Source organism: Cebidichthys violaceus, unplaced genomic scaffold (genome assembly GCF_023349555.1).
Source record: "Cebidichthys violaceus isolate CVI_PGR_0920_01 unplaced genomic scaffold, fCebVio1.0.p SCAF_79, whole genome shotgun sequence".
In the NCBI taxonomy this organism is placed as follows: Eukaryota; Metazoa; Chordata; class Actinopteri; order Perciformes; family Stichaeidae; genus Cebidichthys; species Cebidichthys violaceus.
Window position 1 is genome coordinate 334511 of NW_027176963.1, and position 21896 is coordinate 356406.

General features: G+C 42.0%; 3 protein-coding genes across 5 annotated transcripts; 2 read left to right on the top strand and 1 right to left on the bottom strand.

Annotated features, from left to right (window-relative positions):
- Positions 1-540: 540 nt before the first annotated feature.
- ubl5 (ubiquitin like 5) lies at positions 541-2365 on the bottom strand. Its single transcript, XM_068737425.1, has 5 exons — positions 2271-2365; positions 1849-1913; positions 1286-1369; positions 1157-1194; positions 541-801 (listed from the first exon to the last, which is right to left on the bottom strand). Exons 2-5 carry the CDS (start codon positions 1902-1904, stop codon positions 758-760), a joined length of 222 nt encoding a protein of 73 aa, XP_068593526.1. The 5' UTR covers positions 1905-1913; positions 2271-2365; the 3' UTR covers positions 541-757.
- A 106-nt stretch (positions 2366-2471) lies between these two features.
- pin1 (peptidylprolyl cis/trans isomerase, NIMA-interacting 1) lies at positions 2472-7255 on the top strand. The gene is made up of 5 exons (XM_068737462.1): positions 2472-2628; positions 4201-4283; positions 5087-5195; positions 5294-5404; positions 6281-7255. Exons 1-5 carry the CDS (start codon positions 2571-2573, stop codon positions 6388-6390), a joined length of 471 nt encoding a protein of 156 aa, XP_068593563.1. The 5' UTR covers positions 2472-2570; the 3' UTR covers positions 6391-7255.
- Positions 7256-8721: 1466 nt separating this feature from the next.
- On the top strand, positions 8722-18340 carry si:ch211-14k19.8 (serine-rich adhesin for platelets). 3 transcript variants are annotated; one of them, XM_068737450.1, is made up of 11 exons: positions 8722-8997; positions 9473-9877; positions 10219-12129; positions 12220-12308; positions 12438-12496; positions 12751-12914; positions 14581-14746; positions 14842-15033; positions 16225-16446; positions 17686-17845; positions 17924-18340. In XM_068737450.1, the coding sequence occupies exons 1-11, from the start codon at positions 8955-8957 to the stop codon at positions 17999-18001; spliced, it is 3489 nt and encodes a 1162-aa protein (XP_068593551.1). In that variant the 5' UTR covers positions 8722-8954; the 3' UTR covers positions 18002-18340. The 3 variants fall into 3 exon arrangements, with proteins under 3 accessions (XP_068593551.1, XP_068593553.1, XP_068593552.1); XM_068737452.1 differs by having other exon boundaries at positions 9491-9877; XM_068737451.1 differs by having other exon boundaries at positions 8726-8997; positions 17927-18340.
- The last annotated feature ends 3556 nt before the right edge of the window (positions 18341-21896 follow it).

Sequence of the window (21896 nt, forward strand, 5' to 3'; positions counted from 1 at the left end):
GTGTATGCAGGATTTCAGTGTTGCACTTTCTAACAGCTTTATATACAGCTGGGTACTTTACACACCGGTTTATAAAACATAAAATAACATATGTTTTATAAATAGATTAGATCTTTTGCATGAAAAATCTTAACCTGTAAAGTAATATGCAACTCCAGCTGTCAGATACATGTAGAGTAAAAAGTATAATATTTCCATCTTTGAAATATAGTGTAAGCATAAATAAAAAAAAGTAGCAAATAATTGTAATTCTCATGTAACATACATCAAGTTTGAACAAACTATACTTTATGCCAGTGAGACCAAAAGTACACAGTCATGTTGATACTTCTGCTTAGGTCATGTTATTTTTGTGGTTTAGAAAAGTTTAAACAATTTTCACACTGGCAATCTTCTCCAAATCTAGAAAGAATTAGTGCGGTGATCTCTGCAACCAGTAAAATGTATGAACATTTTAAATGATATGCTTTTAAAATTACATTGTAGTCATACAAGAGTTTACAGCCAAGATTACAGGACAGCAATGACCAGCACTCAGCCTTGTTAGTAGGTAAATATCCGCTTTAATTCCAAAATATCAAAACAAAAACTGCACAACATCTCTTTCACACAATTTCCGGGCAAAAAAAAATTAAAATCATACGCTAAAACTGAGACCAATGTCTATGTAGATACTCTCTCTGATGATCATGGTGGTGTTCTGCGACCAATCCCATTTAGGGTCATCTGTGGCATCGACCTGTGGTCCTCCTCTGGTCTACTGGTAGTACAGCTCCAGGTTCATCCCATCATGGATCTCATCTGCAGATGTTGTGGTTAAGTACAACAGATCAGGATAAAAATAGTTCTGCTTGGTAAAAGTTTGCTACCATTAATATGATGAAATGCTTCTTCTGTTTTCAGATGAGAATTTGTTTTAGATCATTTAGAAATACATTATTACTGCTGACATCCACGATATCACAATGTAGACTTTGTTAATGTGTCTGCAATAAATATTTCATCAAAGCTAAAATAACCTCAAAAAGTAATTCAAAACATGCAACTTCCAAGTATTATTATGAAGATGAGGTTCATCCAAATCAGTGGTAATGGGATCTACTCATGCAAATAATTTAGAGGCAGCTGCAACGACTCTTTAAAGGTTAAAGGATACAGTCGCCCAGAGACACGTGGTCCTTGAATATGGTATACCTGTGGGCACAGAGGAGGAACAATCAACTGCTATTGAAAGACAGCCACAGAAACACTTGTTGTGATCAGTATTCCAGTACAAGCAACTTACCATTTCTTTAGTACAATCTTGTCAAAACGTGTTCCTGTCTGAGCAGCAATGAGCTTCTTCAGATCTCCAATAGTGTCTTCAGAGCTGAAACATGGCGGTTAAGAAAGTAGCAATGTGATGGCACCAAAAAAAAATAATTAAAAACGTGGTTTAACTAACCCAGGTAAACATGATGTCATCTAGCCTTACTTGGTTCTTCAAAAGCAGTTGGATATTTTTGCTGATCTTGGAGGAAGTTGTCTTGAATTACAGAGCGCTCTCATTTTGCTTGAAGTTAAGGACTTCAAGACAATTGCAATTAATTCACTTTGCAATTACTGCACACCAGTCTACCACAAATATGTATTGGTTATATTGTATCATGTAACTTCTGCACTATTTGATGACTTCTTTAGAGTCTAATTTTTTCCTTTTTATTTTGAGCATTGTTGACAGGAGGCCTTAGGATGCATCTCTGTAATCAAGTGCAGCTAACTCCACGTTAGCTGTACGTGGGCCCGGGGATAACACGTGTGGCAGGACGCATTATTCAGGAGTAACTCCACAGTTTCAGAGAAGGATACTTGCACTTTACCCGGACTTTCTTGCCCAGGCGATCGTTGCAAACCACCTCGATCATTTTCAGTGTCTGTCAGCCAAAGAGGAAACGAAGATAGTTGATTAGCATGAACATGTGTGAATGCTGAGTCACTCCAAAACAATTCCCCATACAACTTAGGACAATGGTGTTCGTACAATTAGCTAGTTGGAAGCTACAGCCATGTGGCCACACGAGAGAAGCACAGCCTGAATTGTGAAATCTGTTTAAATAAGTCAGGTTATTTTGTTAGGCGTTAGCTAACACCAGCTAGCTAGAGCTCACAACACGCTAACGTTATATTAGCATATATTATATTTATGTTACAAAGCACGCAAGAAAACCAACATTCGGTCTTTAAAATGTCAATGACAGTGTGTTAAATTAGCTTAAATGTGACATTCCTACCTGGAAATTCACACCAGAATAACAAATATTGCCTTTAGATGGTTGTCTGTGGACTATTCTTCGTCCGTAAAGCTGATTTGTTTTGTGTATAAGCCTCTCGGCCAATCAAATGGGCACACTGGTGATTGACAGCCCCTATTAGCCTATGATAGGACAGTAAAAAGGCGGGACCTGATTCTGAAAACAACTCTTACCGTAAACACGTTGCTAACTGTCGTACTTTGCTTAGCTGCAGCCCAACACACACACACGGTAGCTTCATTGAAATTGAATTTGTAAACGCTGCTGCAGAAAGAAATAATGGCAGACGAGGAGAAGTTACCTGGTGGATGGGAAAAAAGAATGAGCCGCAGTTCAGGTAATGAAACGGAAGCCTCGAGAAGCTAAATGTGCTAGCTAGCTAAGCTAAATGGCAATATGTACCGTTATGGATTTAGCTTACGAGCTAGCAGACCCAGCATCGTGGTTTAGTGTTGAAACGAAGCAGATGAGACTTTAACTTTGATGCGAATGTGCTGAAACAAGTGATGGGTAACTCTGTCTCATAGGTGTGTTTTGCTAAATGTGTCGTTTGGCTGTTATTTGGGAGTGTTACTTCATGATCGCGCCAGAGCTGATCCATTAAACCTTGGCTGCTGCTGCTGCTGCAGGGCCCTCTGCATGACGTCATTCTGCTCCAGTGCCTCACCTGCACTGCACGAGCCTCAGCAGTTTTTACATATTTATGTTGGGAGGCTAAAAAAAAAGAAGCTTAGTAGACTGCAATTCCATTAAAACATGAATATTTTATGGTTTACTTGTCTCCCACTCGGCTTTGGTCCGTAGGCTGCAGCACAACAGTGTGGGAAGAAGTATACAGACCCAGACTACAAATACAATTCCTGCATTCAAAATCTTACTTAAACTATTACATTTTAAAGTATTGTGAGCAAATACTACACAGGTCTACTATGTCAATGTAGTGCCTTTTTTTTTTTTTTACTACAATGATGCACCTTATACTTTGTTTCATATATCCCATACTATATCATAATGAACCATATTACATAATAGTATGTTAATATGTTACAGTGACTTTTGCACTGTACTCAATTATATGAATGCACACATTAATTACACCACTGTCAAATTCTTATTCGATGTACCTCCTAGCATTTATTTCTGTCCTTGTCCTGCTGCAACAACAACATGTTTCCTGCTGGGGATCAATAAGGGTGTATCTTCATCTTAAAATCTACATTAAGTTTGAAAAGTAAAAGTACTCATTGAAGCAGTAAAATGGTCCCTGTCAGTGCTTTTACTTTATAATGGTTTTATATTAATTGCTGCATTAATGTTATATGTTGCATTCTACTGCTGTAGATGTTTAAGCCGTGTTCATTTTAACTGTATTGTTGGCTAGTTTCATTTTCAGCAATGCATCATATTCTATGAGATCATCATATGTTTGTAGACAGTTGCAGCCCAGTGAGAACAACCTATCTCTATTTTTCATGAGCTCAGAAAAACAGCCCTGCTCTCAGTTTTTGCGACAATGAATTTTCCAGCTAAATAAACTATTTAAACCCCATTTTGGATCCGCTGGAAAATGCATCGTTACAAAGCTGAAACCAGTTTTTCTGAGCTAATGAAAAGTTGACTTTTTAGAGATATGTGGTTCTCGCAGGACAGCGATGTCTTTATGTTGCCATGTTGAGGCGATATGTTCAGAATTTCATATTGAGCACCGTTACTAGTGACTAGTAGTTCTTTTGATTACCAATGTTGAATGCACTTATTGTAAGTCGCTTTGGATAAAAGCGTCTGCTAAATGACTGTAATGTAATGTAATGTAACGTTACATGTTGTGTCTGCAGCTTGTTCTGCTGCCTTCATTCGTATTAGAAGTAATTGAATGCATCTTTATTGACTCTCACTCTTTGTCCTGCAGGGAAAGTCTACTACTTCAACCACATCACCAACGCCAGCCAGTGGGAACGTCCGGTGGGAGATGGCCGTGGAGAGCCAGAGAAGGTTGTTATGTGTAATATTTTAAATGTATTTATTACTATAATAACAAAACACTTTTATTATAGAGCACTTTTCAAAATGACAGTTACAAAGTGTTTTACAAGACGGCATAAAAACAAGACTGAACTAGTTTAGTGACGACTGAAATTAGTGATGGGTGGACGAGGCTTTATGAAGATTTGGGCTTCCTGCCAAAAAGAAGTAACGCTTTGGATTATTGGATTTGAAACAGTGACATCTAGTGGTTTGTAGAAATGATTGCAGCCCTTAAGACTAGAGCCAGAGCACTACAACAACCTGCTGGTTGCATTCTGTGGTTTCAGTCCCATGTAACACCTTAGTTCAGACACAAGCGTGAGGACAGGGTGGTTTTTAATCCAACTATTAGTTATTGTATTGTGACACGGGATTATAAATTGTAACTAGTAACTAGTACTAGTGTAAATATTTAGAAAAGTATTGCACAACAACATTTGGTTTGCCAGGAAAATGTCAGTGTGGCCTGTGAATTAGAACTTCAATGAAGGTTTGGTGGGTTTGTCACTTTCTAGTTAGCCATTAACTTGAAAAAAAAAGTTTGCTGAATGAACGACTTATTTCAGGTTTCTAACCAAAAACCCATTCAAGAAACCCGTTTACTTTGAGACGAGGGAACCGGAAGTGCAAGCACTCAGACTTTATTAGCAATATTAAAGCCATTAGTTATGTTTATCTCATCTCTGTCGTGTTAGATGGTGGTAGTGACTTATTCATACCAGTCTTATTGGTTCTTGACACTGATCGGTTTGTGGTTTTTGTTTTTTCAGGTACGCTGCTCTCACCTCCTGGTGAAGCACAATCAGTCACGTCGTCCATCTTCTTGGCGAGAACAAAATATCACACGAACTAAAGACGAGGCCCTGGAGCTCATTCAGAGTACGTAAGGCATTGGAGGAGGAGGAGGAGGGGGGGGTCGATCACGTCTGATCAACATGTTAAAGTTGTTCTTTTTTTTCCCCCTCTGTTCTGTGCAGAGTATATAGAAGATATCAAGTCTGGAGAGGAGAAGTTTGAGTCCCTGGCTTCTCAGTTCAGCGACTGCAGCTCAGCTAAGAATGGTGGAGATCTGGGATTATTTGGCAAAGGTACGTACGTACATACACATGTATACACCGCAATCTACTGACGCAAGGGCACTCCTATTCAGAAATACACAAACCCAGAAGAGTTGTACATATACCTCAAGGGTTGCTGTGTGTGTGTGTGTGTGTGTGTGTGTGTGTGTGTGTGTGTGTGTGTGTGTGTGTGTGTGTGTGTGTGTGTGTGTTGTAATATGTTGGTTTAATTAGCAGGACAACACAGACTAACATTGCTGGATGAGAAAAATAAACGTAATGTGTATATCGCTATATACACATTACGTTTATTTTTCTTTTTTGTCTGAAGCTAACTTGCAGCTCCAGCACCTGGTTAGGCTTTTTTAAAATTCATATGTAATAAAGGAGAGGTGCAGCACAGTGTGTTTTTAGGATCACTCTGGTGAACGTGTAGTAATCAGCAACAAATTATAGCAACTAATTCATAGGCTATTTATGACAATATCACACAAATGTCTAATAGGATAAAATGGTGATGTATTGGAAAGGCATGGATGTAAACTGCAACATGACTGGTTGGCAGAGGTGGGACTACATGGTACTTGTAGTTAGTTTTATTATTTAAGGTTTCATTTTGACGTTTGTTTTACTTTCATTTCATTTCTGTCAATATTTGACAAGCTTGCAACTTAATCATCACGCACTGGCCGTGCCTCAGTGACACGCCCACAGTTGAAAGTAAAACCGAATGTACTTTAACAAAGAAATAATTGCATGTAATCAATGGAAGTGTGACTAAATGCAAGTATTGATGTACACACGGGTCACAGATGATAATTTACAACATGTCCATGTGTGAGTTTTCATTTGAATGTGGTTAAAAGAATGTATTACTTTAACTTAATATATCTGTTTATGTTTCAGGTCAAATGCAGAAGCCTTTTGAAGATGCCTCCTTTGCTCTGAAAGTGGGAGACATGAGCGGCCCTGTTTTTACTGAATCTGGAGTCCACATCATCCTACGTACTGGTTGACAGGAAGAAGCCACATACTTTACTTTCCTCTCAAGTCTACACACACACACACACACACACACACACACACACACACACACACACACACACACACACACACACACACACACACACACAGTCCAACCCAACCTGACCTGATTTATTTTAATGATCCACACCACCCAATAAACAAGAGTTTGATGGGATCATTTAGTTCCAAGCGCTATTGGACATGTATGAATAATTTAATCACACTGAACATCAAGGAGTATCGCAGATTATTCCTGTGAGACCTCAAAGCTTTTATTAACCCCGGCAATGCCGTTATATAAAAACATGAGTGCCTGTGACTCTGTTGAAGTGATTCCTCCCGTGGAAACAGTTTCACACGATGCGCGACGTTTGGAAAAATGCGTCTGTAAAAGCTTGTTTTTGTATGTGCATGTCTTCAAAAAGGACCATTTGCTGTATGTTTTCCTGTAACCTTTTCCATTTCTACTGTATGTGTGCCGGAACAGATCCTCGATCTCGTTTTGGAAAAACAATTCATAAGATGTTTAAAATAGTTTTACATACATACACCCAATACATTGCGGACCCCTGCAGTTTGAGAAAGTGCTGTTATTGAGTTCTCTACATTTAGCATTGATTTAAGTTTATCCTTTGCAGATATCCAGTAAGAAACAATCATTTGTTGTCATAATCCACTTTGAAAAGTGCATGTTTCCTCTCCCTTAGGATATGCAAAGACAAAGATGGCACAGTTGAAAACTTCCAGGTTTTAATAATCAACTCTGCAGCTTTTAACAGCATCAAAGTTCAGATGACCTGTAACACCGTCATTATTCCGAGTTTTTCCTGCATCAATAAAAATATCTTTTTATAAGTCTCTTGTTTTGGTGTTTATCTAGAACAGAATTACACAATTCAACCCTAACCCTGAAATGAAAGGTCTACACTTCAACCACATATTGACTGATTAGTTTCAAATCCATTGGGGTTGTGTAAATAAGCAAAATTATAAAAGTTGTGTCACAGTCCAAATACTTATGGACCTGACTGTATGTATACATATATATGTACAGTATATTGCAGTCAATCACCCTGTCATTAGAGTGAAAGATACGCTGGGCTCGTCCTTGGCAGTGGCTGCAGCGTACCAGACCGTGATTCATTCGGCCTACTGTCAATTTAAAAGATAATATAGCAAGTCAAGAAAGTTGCAGTTCGTCATAGATTTGTTGTAATATCATTTAGTTTTGCGTGAAACCAATCGGTGAACTACATCTCTTGTCTTGCACAATGCAAGAAACAACAAGGCCGTTACCTTGGCTTGCTAGCTAGCTTGGTAACTTGGCTATATCCATGCACAAATGTACCAGTATCTTATCCGATGTGTTTTATGCAGCGACTCTTTTTATCAGCCGGCAAGCAAAAGAACGTGTAAGAAACACGCAGGCATTGTAGCTTCAGAGAGAGATGTAAATTACGCAAGTTCTGGGTGTGTAGTCTTTCTAATTACATTTATTCCCAGTCTTAAACAGTTTTACAACAAAATGCTAATTTTTCTCTTTTGCAAATGTATCTTTTAAATTGACAAACATGTGTAATTCATGGCACAATTTAAACGGCAGGAAATAATTATTTGTCTCTCGCCATTGGTCAGTGGTTAACAGGAAAGGGCGGGACTTCGTATCTCTATAGGCCTGCAGGCAGACAGGTAAACAGACAGGTAGCCCGTCCATTCATTGAAATGCTTATCGCAGTCCTACTACAGCCACAGATACCAGATATTTTTTTCTTTTTTTTTGTCAGAGCGTTTGATTCATTGATTGCTGTCAGGATGTAATAAGATTTTAAACAAAAATATCAAAAACATTTTAGAAGAAGATTACCAACCCTGCCTTTAATTTAAAGTTTGTCAGCTTGTTTTTGGTGTTATTCTGCCCCAATGTGGCCACAAGCTCAAACAATAATAATAGGCTCCAGCTCTATCATTCATCTTCATGTCTGATGAGTGGTAATGAAGCCATCTTGCTACCGGGCACTGGTTTCCAACCCTCCCCGTCGGACACACAGTGGGGTGTAAATGTAAAAGAGCTAATAAACTGCCCCCGCCCTGTCATGTCTCCATGCCTCCTGTGGTAAAGGTTTCCTGTGTTGCGTTTAAGCATGTGTGTAAAAACCAGCTCCTGCGGCGACCACTGGATTCCTTCCTCTCATCTTTGGAAACGTCGTTTGAATCAAACAAACTGGCGCGCGGAACAGCCCGGGGGCGCATATAAAACCTCCTGTCCGTCCCACATTACGAGACACAGCGTCCGACACACGTGCAACTCATTTGGGTGACCGTGCGGCGCCGTGCCCCCTGACACCACGGCGGTTTCCGTTAGAAGGAAATGATGGAGAAGGAAAGTTTCTGACGCGTCTCTGTTTCTGCTCCGCTCGCAGGAAAACTGGAGATCATGATTCGCTCTGCGCGGTTCGCTCGTCTCTCATCATAACAGATACCGTAAATCTGAGCGATCTGTATATGGATTCGGGATTAATAAGGTCTCCGACACTGAAATGTCTCAGGATTGGAAATGCAGCTCCACGCCTGCCTGTTGCTTTTTATTATCACAACAGGTAAGGACCTCTGCTGTAAACCGCTCTCTTGTTATGAAGCCCACTCCTCTTTGTTGTGAGCTTTGCATTTTCTTTTAGCTGAAACTTCTGTTTCGTTTTCAGCTACTTTTTAAATGAAGTCACAACAGTGCTGCTCTTCTGTCAATACAAACGAGGTTGGTAGGTTTCTGTAGAGTTGAGTCGTGTAACCTGCTTCAAGCCCTGATCCAAATAACGGGGGTCATCAGATTATTCAAGAGATAAGAAACAAAGGGGGGGGGGGACGATCTGTGAATTATTATTAAGTTTGTTTTTTCCTCTAATTTTCTGTTTTTTTGCTTTTACATTTTCATGCTTGAAAACAATCAGAGACGGAGGATTATCTTTGGTTGAACTGGACACAATAATTGTCCATAAAAATGTCTTATTAGTAAATCAGTTTTCACTGCAACATCGCACAGATTTCAGGAGATTGATGCCCTCTTTTTTTCACCAGCGTCTTCTCCTTCCTCAGATAAATCACTGGCCTTGCTGCACCACCACTGCGGTGGAGATGTCAGCCTGGACAAACAGCCTGCTGGTCTCATCAATCTCACTTTACCTGGACTTTTTACTGACACCAGCAACACACTCGACCCCATGAACCACCAGTCTGACAGAACCCCGACGGTTTCAGTTTGCACCTGGACGATAGGTGTTCCTCTGGGTCCGCCGGTCCTTTTAAAGGTAGTGCGGTTGGACGGCGGTTCAAGCGTAGTAGTGCGCTGTGTTTTGAACGAGGGAGATCGGGTCCTGGAGAGCGGGGGGACCGCTCTGCTCTCCCACTGTGACGGAAACAAAGCCACCTTCACTTGGACAGGAGCAGGACGCCCCTCAAATGAAATTCAGCTGTCCTATTACGGTGAGAAACCATTACTCAATTATCTAGTTTGACTTATTGAGTCAGGATGGCTCCACTTTCCTGCACCCTGATCACGAGAGTATGATCCAATTGTCGAAAATAGCTGCTTATTTATTTGTCTCAATAAGGTTTTGATTACAGTAGAATAATATTATGGTTACTTAGGCTGTACTATGTGAAACTGTGGAAATGTATTGTTCAAACTGTGCTTTCAGTCCGTCGGAAAGTTCTTATCACACTCGCTGTGGTGTGATATGTTATGTTGTTGTGATTTCCACTCTTGTCTCTCCTCACCCTCTCCCTCACTGTTTTTTTTTTTTGCGTTTGTTTTGGTCATCCAGTCCAGGAAGATGAGAGGAATTCCTCGGATGACCCGACCAGCCCACGTTCAGACCAAGACCTCCTGCGTTGGTCACGGACAGGAACCAGCTTTACGAGCGGCGCTCCTGTTGGTCGAGACGTGGTTCAGGGGGCAGACGGGTTCAGGGGTCGCCTCTCTGAAGGTCTGGAGTTGAGCTCCGGGCCTCAGTCTGCGTCTAGTCCCTCCTCTCAGGACCAGGGGCCGCTGCACCCCACCTCACCCCGGCAGGGACTCACTGTGGCTGGGAGAGCTGATAGGGAAACTCTCCCTCTTCCTGAGGAAGAACCTAACAATGGAGCGGATACATCTGGAGCTGCTCACCTCGCCGATGGAAAAATGTCTGCCAGAGAGAGAGCACGCCCCTATTTTCAGCCTACAGACTCGGCGTTTCAACCGTCGCACACAGGGAAAAAATCAAGCAACGAGCTCCCTCAAACCCAGATTGCATTGACACATGCGACAGCCATTAGCTCCAACACCTTGCTTGGCACATATATTCACAAATATACAGCCACTCAGACATCCAAGCTATCTACAAACACACAAGCTCGCTCCAGCTCCAGAGTCCCACCCCTCAACTCTGCTTCAACTTCCAGGACAACCTGGGAGAGTGACACCGTCCTAATCCCACGCGATGGAGCCGTTGGCGGGGCTTCTGGAGAGGAACTCCCTCATTCCTGGAGGAACCAGCGAAGCACAGACAGACTTAACTCGGATCTGACCTCCGCCGTCACCTCCGATCCTCTAAAATCCTCGCACACTGATATTGAACCCACTGCGCCGTCACCATCATCCTCGCAGGCCTCCAGCGGCACTCATTCGTCCGCCGCCCACATCGCAGAGCTTGAAACCGCCGTAGGCGCCGTGGAGGCTGCTTCGTTTCATCCAAACACGAGTGGAAGTGACTCATCGGCATCAGCTCCGTCAGAGGTCACCAGTCAAACTGCTGCGTTCGAGTCCTCTGACAAACGTGAGATCCTTCACACTTTCACTTCCTCCACACAGAGTCAAAGAAGCTCTCCAGAAAGCACAGAGGGCCTTGCGCGCTCGTCACCTCCTGACACGTCCTCCCCGTTCACACGGACGAGCAAAGACGAGACGCACACGGCATCGCAGAGTACACACAAACGTTTTGCCGACACCGTGTCCTCCTCGCTTGGCATCACCGAAGTTGACGACAGGACTTTGAGTTTCACGGGTTCTTCTTCTACACCTTTGACGATGGGAGATGTAGTCCAGACCTCAGCTCCCTCAGAAACAACCACTGAAACGTTCACGCTGCGTCCCACTTACACACTGTCACATGACAGCTCGCCCACAAATTCACCGACTCCTGTTCCTCCTTCGTCGTCCAGTACGTCCATACCCTCATCAGCACCTCCATACACCCCGCAAACACACACTCCATCGCCTGGTGGTTCACATTTATCTCACACACCCCTTTCGTTGCCCTCCTCTACCACTGAATTCGCTGCCCACACACCACCCGTCGCCCGCGAAACCACGCCCTCAGAAACATCTCCACACTCACCTCATACACAGAACCACCTGCCTTTGACGTCTTCTACGAATGTCCCAGTTACGCTTAAACAGCCCCGCAACCACATTACTACTGCACAGACGTCTCTGCCCTCACTCACAACTGCAAAATCGGATTATGGAGGAGGAGAGGTAGAGGAGGTTGAGAGAGAGGATGAGTCTTGGCAATGGTTTCCAGGCAGCACAACCACACAAACTCCCACAGCCGGAGCTCCATCGTGGACAACCTCGCATCCCAGCCAGGAGACCCGTTTGGCACTCACACCTTCTGTTGTAACCTCCGCTTGGAGCCCCACAAATAGTCACACACCCAAGTTCTACATCGTGCCAGACCAACCTTCAGTCATCAGAGGTAATGTACAGATTTGTGTGTGATTAAATAATAGAGTTTTTTTTTGCATCTAGGCTTGTTGTAATGGATTTATTTTCCTGTTTTGTCCAGTGGAGTCAATTGAGCTGCTGCTGCAGATTGTTGTGGAAGAGTCCAGATCGGCTTTTTCTTCTGGTTTGGAGGAAGAAACCGCTGCTTGGGTGAGGGATTACGTACACACACACACACACACACACTGACATGCAGAAAAGCACCAACAAACCGTGCAATTATACAATAGAGTTTGATTTAGGAGCTGCTACAAAGTCCTCATTCCACGTTTCTTTCAGGTGGAGCCGTACCTTCAGAAAGCCCCGGGGTTCATCAGGCTGCTGGGAGTCTGGAGCAGGTGAAGTCCTATAGAGTCCACATATACTAAGCTAAGTGTAGCTAAGCTGCATTTAGCCCCATTTTGTGCCTCTCATCTATTACCATTAAAGTCAAGTCACAGGTTTTAAACGCGTTGACATTTCGACGCACTAACAAGTTGTTATTGGCAAACAGTTGCTTATTAACACGTCCAGCAGACATGGGACTACATTATCCTTCATTTGAAGGTTTTGTGAAGAGAGCTACAGAGAGTGGGTGTGTTGCGCGTTTTAGTGGCCATGCAGTGCAGAGTCTGGTGGAGTTCAGAACCAGCGGGGCTCTGCGGTGGCTCGGCATGACCGGACCCGCGTCGCTGTTGGAACGAACGGGACTTGCTCAGGCTGTGTGCGAGGGGAGGAGCTTCAGATCATCCAAGATCACCAACATCACACTGGGAGGTAAGCCACTTTGAGATGCCCACCTAAGCACAGCTGACCAAAGACCCTTGACTTTTCAGGCACCTTGGTGGGATAGTGGTCTCAGGCGATCATCTCTTTACTGTCCTTTACATTTACCTGACAGGGCATTCCATTCTTTCAAGTATTTGTTATTGTGGAGCATGTGTACAGCGGTGATTCAGACTTTAGTGGAGTGGATATCATGCCTCATTTTATATGTTTTAATATCAAAAGACAAACGATACAAGTGTGTAAAAAAGGCAAAGTGACAAAAACAAGCAAACGAACAAAAAACAACTCGGAAAAGTGGACACTATGGAGGACACAGATCCGGTAGCTTAAGCAGTGCCACCTATAGGCGATAAAGACTACTGCTTGTATAGTGCATCTTAGCTGTCCGTCCCCTCTATAGAGGAGATATTTGGTTTGATTCCTCCAGTCTATCATTGAGGATATGTCGGATTCTCTCCAAATGGAAGGTATTGGTCAGTGTTGTTATCCAGGATTGCAAAGTCAGCTCGTCTTCCTTCTTCCAGAACAAGAGATTACATTTATTTGCACAAAAGAGTCCATAAGACAGGAGTTGATTTGTGCACTCTGTAGGTTTTGAGAGTTTTCATTGGCCCCCCAGTATGACCAAGAGTGGATCGGGTCTTATTTGGACTTTAGAATTCTTTGAACGGAATGAAACTATTGCAACCCAGAATCCTTGTAACTTCAAGCATAATGCATAGCTATGAAGTAAATCTACCTCTGTTTGGTCACATTTCTCACTAATTGGTGACATTTATGGGAAGATTTTTATCCTTTTTTGAGTAAAGCAACCTGTGTAGAATTTCAAACTGCATCAAAGAGAGCCTGGCGTTAAGGGAACAGGCATTAACATATTTCAGACCCTTGTCACAGAAGTCCTCTGTGGGAATTCCATTCTTAACCTGCTTACTCAATTAGCCCAGTTACAGGCAGACTCATGTCAACATCATAACGCAGTTAGATTGACTCTGTTAAACTCACAATCCAGTTATGTGAAATCTGATTATGAAGTCTGGCTCACTCTGATATTAAACTTGTTACTGTGGTACAGTATGTGATCATATAACTCTACTGCTTTCACTTTTGGTGTTTGCCATACATGACAATTCACAATGGCTGAAGTACTGTAGCTGCATGTTTGCTGTTGGACAAAGTGCATTGACAGGCATGGTCTGCTGGCAACAGGGATACTTATTGTGCCGACTCTGCATATAGACATAATCACTAAATTAGACTTAAATAAGACTTGTATATTATTTGATTTGCTAATTCATCAAGGTATTTCAGCTAATGAAAACATACATACAGACACATTTAAAGATGAATGCTGGTAATATTCTATATTTTTTGGCTACTTTGTTTTAATTTTTGTATTTCTCTTTGCCACATAGATGTCCATTGTTGTCCAGAAAAAAGAAAAAAAAAAACATAGATGAGACACACTGTTGCATGACATGTCATTATGAAGAACATGACTACTGTCAATGATTTTAATTCTAGTGCAGTGCACCAAACGTGTATTAATCCTCAGGTGTTACACAATGTTGTTGTTTTTTTTTTTCATGGGATTTGTTGGCAATATTCAAAATGAAGAATAACAGCAGCCTCATTCTTTAACATATCTTCCCTCCAGGTCTGCAGGGCGATGTGTGCGACTGGTTACTGCAGTGTCCAGCAGGCTACAAGTGTGTGTTTAATCCCGGCACTTCAAACTATAGCTGCTCTTCTGTCTGCCGCTTTGACTTCTGCCACCACCATGGCATCTGTACTCACCACCCGGGCCAGCTCCCAGTTTGCCGGTAGGACCAGACGGACGCATTAATACATACAGTTCTACATCTCTTCCATCCAAGAAGGTTTTGTGCACGCAAACGTCTTCTTGTTTGTGTTGCAGCTGCCTTGTGGGAGAGGACTTCTGGTACATGGGTCAGAGGTGTGACGTGAGGATGACTCGAGCGCGGCTCGTGGGCGCGTGTCTTGCCATCTTACTCGTCATGGTGACAGTGATTGGCGTTTTGGCCCTTGTGGCAGTGCGACGCTACCGAGCCATTCTGATCCAGGCCAAAGTGGATCAGACTCGGAGCAGGTATGCACCGACTCACAATCACAGCGCTCAAGCTACAAGACAAACAAATATGTTGAAAATGAATGAAATGGTCAACTGTGTTTCTGTAACTAGGTGTGATCTTGTTGGTCGATCTTAAAACAACCCGAGAAACACAGCTTTGGTAAACATGAAAATGCAGTTGACCGCAAACAACTCTGATTAATGTGACACTCGAGACATTAACGCAAAGGACACCTTCGGAAAATTGTGTCCTGGCACAGATGGATTTAACTTCACTTTAATTGTAGTAACAGTAACGTCCACTAGATGTCGTAGTCCGGCTGCTGAACCACATATTTAGGATGAAGGCTGCATTGTGGACTCTTTGGAAAATGTTGAGTCAGTCTGGTTGAATCCGAATGTTCACCGTCTAGACTTGCAGACAGCCCCTGAAGGACTGCAGTCATACGTACCGTGATACGTTCACTGCCATCACGTCAAGTCTGTGAAGTGTAAGTCTTGCACATTCATATGTTATAAACTATAAATAGTCTATAAAGTGAAGTCTGCTCCCCAAGCTGACTCTCTGGAAGTCTGCAAAAAGTGTGTCAGACATTGGGAATCAGCCTCTTAAGGCGTTTATGTTGAGACACTTGTTGTCTGAACCTAAATCCCAGAGTGAGACTGCAGGAGAAAAGAGTTCTATCCGCCTTGACTGAGGCACTGTAGTTTCATCCTATTGCTGAGATTAACTTCAGATATTGGGTGTGGACACAGACAGATAAAGTTCAGTCTGAAGTTAAGCTGTAAATCCACAGTGTCTCACGAACAGTAGAGAGAGAGAATTCTGTCCAGAGAAAGTTGGACTCTCTCTGAGGGTTCTTCCATTTTCTTTTTTTTGACCCGTTACTGTTTTTTTGTGGAGTGAGTTTTTCTTTATCCGATGTGAAGGGTCCAAGGCAAGAGGATGTTGTATGTGGTCCAGATTGTAAAGCCCTCTGTGGCAAATGTGTGACATTGGGTTCTGCAAATTGAATTGAATTAAATGTTCACTTCCATTAGTTCATTTTTATCCAGTGAGACTTTCTAAACTGGCAAAAATGTCTTCTTTTTACACATATGTACAAAAAATATGTATTCTTACTCAAGCCCAGATCAAATTTAAAGCAGATACAATGAATATTGTGCCGTGAATGATTATCCTCACATTATGATTCGTTGTGTCTGCAGCTATCGCAGGTTCAACCATTTTGATGAGCTGTCAGGACGGTTCTGGTTGCGTTCGTGGGCGGGATCAGCGGACTCGCTAGATAATCCCGCCTTTACGCGCTCCGATGAGTTACTGCACCTGCAGGCGCTCGACCGCGCCTGCTGTTACCACGACGACACGCTGTCGCTGGCCTCCACCTGTCCCAGCCACGGGGCTCGCATCAATACGATCTACCCACACAGGTATACACACACACACACACACACACACACACACACACACACACACACACACACACACACTCTTAAATTATACAAACAGAAAAACTGAACTTGGACCCACCTAATAATTACTTTTAAAGGACCAGTGTGTAGGTTTTATGGGGATTTTTTGGCAGAAATGGAATATGATATTCACAATTATGTTTTCATTTGTGTATAATCGCCTGAAACTAAGAAACTTTGTGCTTTCGTTAGCTTAGAGTGAGTCCTTCACATCGACATAGGGAGCGGGTCCTCTTCATGGAGTCCTCCATGTTGCACCACAATGTTTCTACAGCCACCCAGTAAGGACAAAAACTGGCACTAGCAACAGGGTTTCACATTTTTATGTTGCCTGAAGGTCACTTTTGTTCTTGGAAAGCGTGGAAAAGGAGGGACTAGATGCCACTAAATCTTACATGATGCACCTTTTAAAAAGAAAACAGTAAACCTTACTTTTACAGCTGCCAGTTGGGGGCAGCAGATAAACATATTTGGTTCTCTAGCTGCTAAATGCTTCAGTGTTCATCAGCATGTTGCTCACTACCCATCGCTCAGAGCTATAGGCAGGCAGTGGTTTATCAGAGCATTTTCTGAAAACAGCTGCCTGCATCTGTGACGCTGCTGAGGAGGACAGACTGAACTAAAAGCCAAAACATTAAAGTTATGGGCCGTAAAACCGAAACAATAACCTGAAAGATGCTGTAAAAAAAAAAGCCTGTAGAGCTGAATTGGGTGATCATTTTTTGTGGGTTTTTCATTCTCACTTGTCCCTTTTCATCTTTGGCTGCTATATAATTTTTTTTTTTTTTTAAAAGCACAGTTTTAACTATTGAATCCTACTTTATTGAGTAAATGTTGTATGAAAGCAAAGTAAAAGCAATAAAGTAAAGACATAAAAGAAACGGATAAAACACAACAACTGAATGAATTCAATTTTGTGACATTAAACATAACAAAAAGTGTATCCCAAGCTATGGCTCAATACAATACAAACCCAATAAAAGTTCAAATGAAGTGAATAAATCACTAAAACCAATATCGATGAATAAAACTACATTCATCTCCTTTTCCTAATCTGTATCTTAAGCTTTTACTGCTTATAGTGCCCCTTAGTTTTTCTTGTCTGAAAGTATTGACATTCTTAAACTCGTATAATATAGAAACAACGTCCTGTGTAAATAATCTAAATAATCCCTTGGCTCTCTGTATTCCCTGTAGCTCTCAGTATGGTTGGAGGGGAAGCGAGATGAGCATGGGCGATGGCGTGTTGGACTCGGGTAAGGCCAGTGACCTTTCTGTCTGCAGCTGGCCCGTGGAACCCATTCAGTGGACTCCCTTCCCCCTTCTGCAGAAACTGGCCTCGCAAAGGACACCCCCAGTGAGTGTTTGACCGGTATATCTGTATACATATGTACTGTACATGTATATCTGGTTTCATTATGTTTCCCTGTGAAAGCAGGTGAGGGTGTCCAGGCCACGGTCCTACTGTGAAGGCATGGAGCTGGTAGACCTGGGGAAGAGCTGGACTGCTTGACGCACGTAAAGAAGAATCAAATCAAAAGTTGACACTGGTATTTTGCGGCTCGTTATTGCGTTCTAGGCCTCAAATGTTCTTGTTTTGTTGATGAAAACTGTAAAAAAAAAAAAAAAACTGAGTGTAAATGTGTACATAAGTGTATATTTTTTGTTTGGTTTTTGCTACATGTTCCGGTTCTGTTTCTGATCCTTCTGATGAGATGTAGGATATACTGTAAAGAAAGAAGATCAAAGGAGTGTGTCTAAATGGTGCAGAGTCTTATATCATGCTTTAATAAACATAAATCTTACTCAGGGCAAAAATAAATTACATTTTTGGCTTTTGGCAATTTCAAAATGTGAGTTCTTTAAAGATACTGCGCTTTGCACTCTGAGGTCATCACTTAGAACAGTTTAGTCGTGGAGCACAGATACACGTTTTCACACAAAAGCTGTTAAAATGCTTTATATAGTGCATTAAATCATTTTACAGAAAGCACAGCATAATCCATTTAAACACAAACAAGAGATAAAAGAAGTGACTCATATTATTACTGTATCTAATCTCGGGGTCCCGTGTCAAATTCTAGTTTTAAGAATGTATTAGCCCTCTATTGCATGACTTATTACTCAAACATTATTAATATGTTGTAATGTTATTACTTTAAATAATGGAAATATTTGAAAAATCCACATTCAAAAGTTCACCAGTGGTGTAATGTATAATCCAGATGAACGGTACAGTTACAAAACGTCTGAATTTACAAAATATATATATTTTATCCCTTTTTAAATGTAATAAGTTGTTAACATGGTCTCAGTGCAGCTTAGTATTAAGAAAGTCAATACAGTCCAATAGGTTGAATGAACACAATACATATTCACATATGGTTAATGTATGACATCAAATTCATTTTCCAAAAATCTCTTCTAGACTGATTTTAGTTCACTTACCCCAGATAATTTGTCTTTTTTGTTTTTCAAGGAATTTTGCGTCAAACAAAACTGTTAAACAATTAGTTAACTTTGGGAGTCCTCAGATCATGACCTGTGCCACGTGTCCATAGAAAAAGGAAGTGAAAACAGTATTTCCGGCTCATGTGCTGTGATCAATTATTGGTCATATCAAAGTAGAAGACCCCCTTTTTCACAACAAAACAGTAAAATGTGGATTTTGTATTACTGTCTTTGAGTAAAATGTACATAAACCATATGGCATCTCGATGCAATAGAGGGTTAGGAACCCAGACACAGGTTTTCTGCCTGATCAGGCCATGGTTCAAGCTCTGTGGTGCATAGTAACTAAAGGCTGCTTCTCTATTTGGACTATTTGGAAATGGCATACAACTGATTACCTGAGAGGTAGCGAGGGCTAATATGGTTAAAGACATTCAGAAGTGTATTTGAGCCTAAATCACAGTAAAGTTGTCAGGTTGGAGTTTTTTGGAGGGGAATTTCTGTCGAGAAATCTGTATCTTTTAATATTACATTTGAAAGAGTATTTCACATACCTTCTTCCTCTCTCTGTCTTACTCCAGCACACACACACACACACACACACACACACACACACACAAGCCACACCTCCACTCAATACTGCTTATGAACCTTAGCTGGAATGTGATGCCATACATGACTGGAGAAGATTGTTGCAGAGTGAAACTGGCAAACACGCACACTGCATTGCACTCCTGTTATTGTCCCTGTCATGGGAAGAGGAATCAAGGAGTCATTGGTTCGGGGCGAGAGGAACTGTGGCAAATAAAGGAAGAGAGTGAATGTGCGTTTAAGGAAGAGAGAGAGCTAGAGATAGGGGATGAGTGAAAAGTGGACAGAAGCTACCTGCTAGCTTCTTCCATATACGGTCTTAGTCAGAGCCAGGAGCCAGGCCTGTGAATTTCTCTGACTGTGTGAGTGAGCAATGCAGGGAGTGTCTACACGCGTGTGTGTGTGTGTGTGTGTGTGTGTGTGTGTGTGTGTGTGTGTGTTGTTATGCATGCATGAGACACGCACGCCACCAAATTATGAAATGTCTTGAAGAAAGATTGAGAAATATCTGTCAGGGAGGAGTTAGTGAGCACAAAGTTTAAATTTTTTTTTTATTTTATATATATCTATCACTTTCTACATATTAACCTTTGGGTGCTGATGAAGGATACAGACATCCAACCTAAAGCAACATGCACTTTCACCCACACTCATATATACATGCACATCCTTAAAAAGGGAGATTCATTCATTTCCTCAGACTGGTCACATGACCTGAGCAGTGCATTCTTCCCCCCCATGTGACTAGCTCCAATATCTCCTTATATGGATGTCATCCAAAGGAACTCTTAAAGGGATGGTTGTCCTGCCCTGGGTCTATACTTGGTGTGTGTGTGTGTGTGTGTGTGTGTGTGTGTGTGTGTGTGTGTGTGTGTGTGTGTGTGTGTGTGTGTTTAGTGTCTGTCTAGAAAAGGATAATGCCACTCTGAAAAGCCAATTCCCTGATTAGATCATTCACTTGCCCTTTCTATGTTATCCTTAGCTGCTCCGTACCTGGTGACATATGGGCGTTTGTGTGTGTGTTTGTAGGATCTGTGCGGTCACTTCCTGAGTGCATCTGCAGGAGTGAAGCACTGTGAAACCCACTTCCTGTCTCCTTTGGCCAGCCGGCTACCATATACCCTTATTAGGAACACAAAGAGCCAATGAGAATTCCTACCATAAGTTTATGTGTCTTTGTCCGGTGCCCTTATTGAGTTAAAACAGCAACCCTACCCACCCACTTCAAGTCTCTGGTCAATACGATGAGCTTTGCATGGCAACGTCCAAAGTGTGTTATCATAATAATTCATATAAATGAGCACTTCAGGTTAGAGACGTGCAAGCCTTATGCACATATTGGTGTGTGCGTGAGCAGGTGTATATGTACACATCAAAGTCACATTCCTCAGTAATATAGTTTCATAATAGGCCTCACGGTCTTCATTTCAAAACCACATGCAGGTATCTTCCGGAAATGACACACCTGTCTATTACTCATCTCATTGAGGCAAGCAAGGTTGATCTGCCCCCCCCCCCCCCCCCCCCCACACACACACACACACACACACACACACACACACACACACACACACACACACACTCCTCCTCTCACTGAAACTGTCCAAGTGACGAGAGATAAGTGATCTACAGCCTCCTAAGTGTTTGCTGTAAACATACCTCAGCTAAGCTTGACACATGTATCACTATCACTTTACTCTGCATGTGTGTGTGAGACACTGGTATGTCAGGGTAGACGTGTTAATCAGGGTGTTAACAGTGCTGTCAGTGACCCTGAGACTGGAACCACCCCACGTCCTGGCACTACCAAGCACGAGTGTCTGCCATGAATTTGCAAACGCACTAACACAGTCTTCAGTGCAATCTCCTTCTGTCTCGTTCCCGCATGTCCTTCACTTAAATGAGATGAATCGTGGAACTTCTTCGTCTGTGTTCTGCACTTTTGCTCCAAATGCACAAATATAAAACAGAAGATAGTAACACATCAATCAAATGCGGTTGAGAGAAAATATGCAGGCCCCTTCTGAACCTGGATGATGCCAGGGATTGAAACTATAATAGGGTGGACTGAAGTACATCAAAATGTGCTAATCAGCTAAATAGACAATAACATATAAGAAAATATTTCAACTTGTTTTAAGGGAGTCTGCTGCGTGTTTTGCAGCAGTCATTTGTTGCTCGCCGGTGTTTCATTCCCATCGCGTCCATTATAATAAATAATGATGAAGAAGGATATAAAGTGTGTTTTATTGAGCACTGAAAGGCCCCAGAATAATAGTTGATAGAAAATAGGTTAGTTTCCATGTTGCTTGTCTCTCCTCGGTATTGTCAGAGCGCAGGAGCGTTATCTGCATGCGACACACCCA

Excerpts from the sequence above, each read along its gene's own strand:
- pin1 (XM_068737462.1), top strand. The coding sequence starts at position 2,571 with ATGGCAGACGAGGAGAAGTTACCTGGTGGATGGGAAAAAAGAATGAGC. Across the intron at positions 2,629-4,200 it reads AAGAATGAGCCGCAGTTCAG|GGAAAGTCTACTACTTCAAC; the intron begins GTAATGAAACGG and ends TTTGTCCTGCAG. Across the intron at positions 4,284-5,086 it reads GCCGTGGAGAGCCAGAGAAG|GTACGCTGCTCTCACCTCCT; the intron begins GTTGTTATGTGT and ends TTGTTTTTTCAG.
- si:ch211-14k19.8 (XM_068737450.1), top strand. The coding sequence starts at position 8,955 with ATGCAGCTCCACGCCTGCCTGTTGCTTTTTATTATCACAACAG. Across the intron at positions 9,878-10,218 it reads AATTCAGCTGTCCTATTACG|TCCAGGAAGATGAGAGGAAT; the intron begins GTGAGAAACCAT and ends TTGGTCATCCAG. Across the intron at positions 14,747-14,841 it reads GGCCAGCTCCCAGTTTGCCG|CTGCCTTGTGGGAGAGGACT; the intron begins GTAGGACCAGAC and ends TTTGTGTTGCAG.
- ubl5 (XM_068737425.1), bottom strand. The coding sequence starts at position 1,904 with ATGATCGAGGTGGTTTGCAACGATCGCCTGGGCAAGAAAGTCCGGGTA. Across the intron at positions 1,370-1,848 it reads AAAGTCCGGGTAAAGTGCAA|CTCTGAAGACACTATTGGAG; the intron begins GTATCCTTCTCT and ends GCCATGTTTCAG. Across the intron at positions 802-1,156 it reads CCACGTGTCTCTGGGCGACT|ATGAGATCCATGATGGGATG; the intron begins GTATCCTTTAAC and ends CAACATCTGCAG.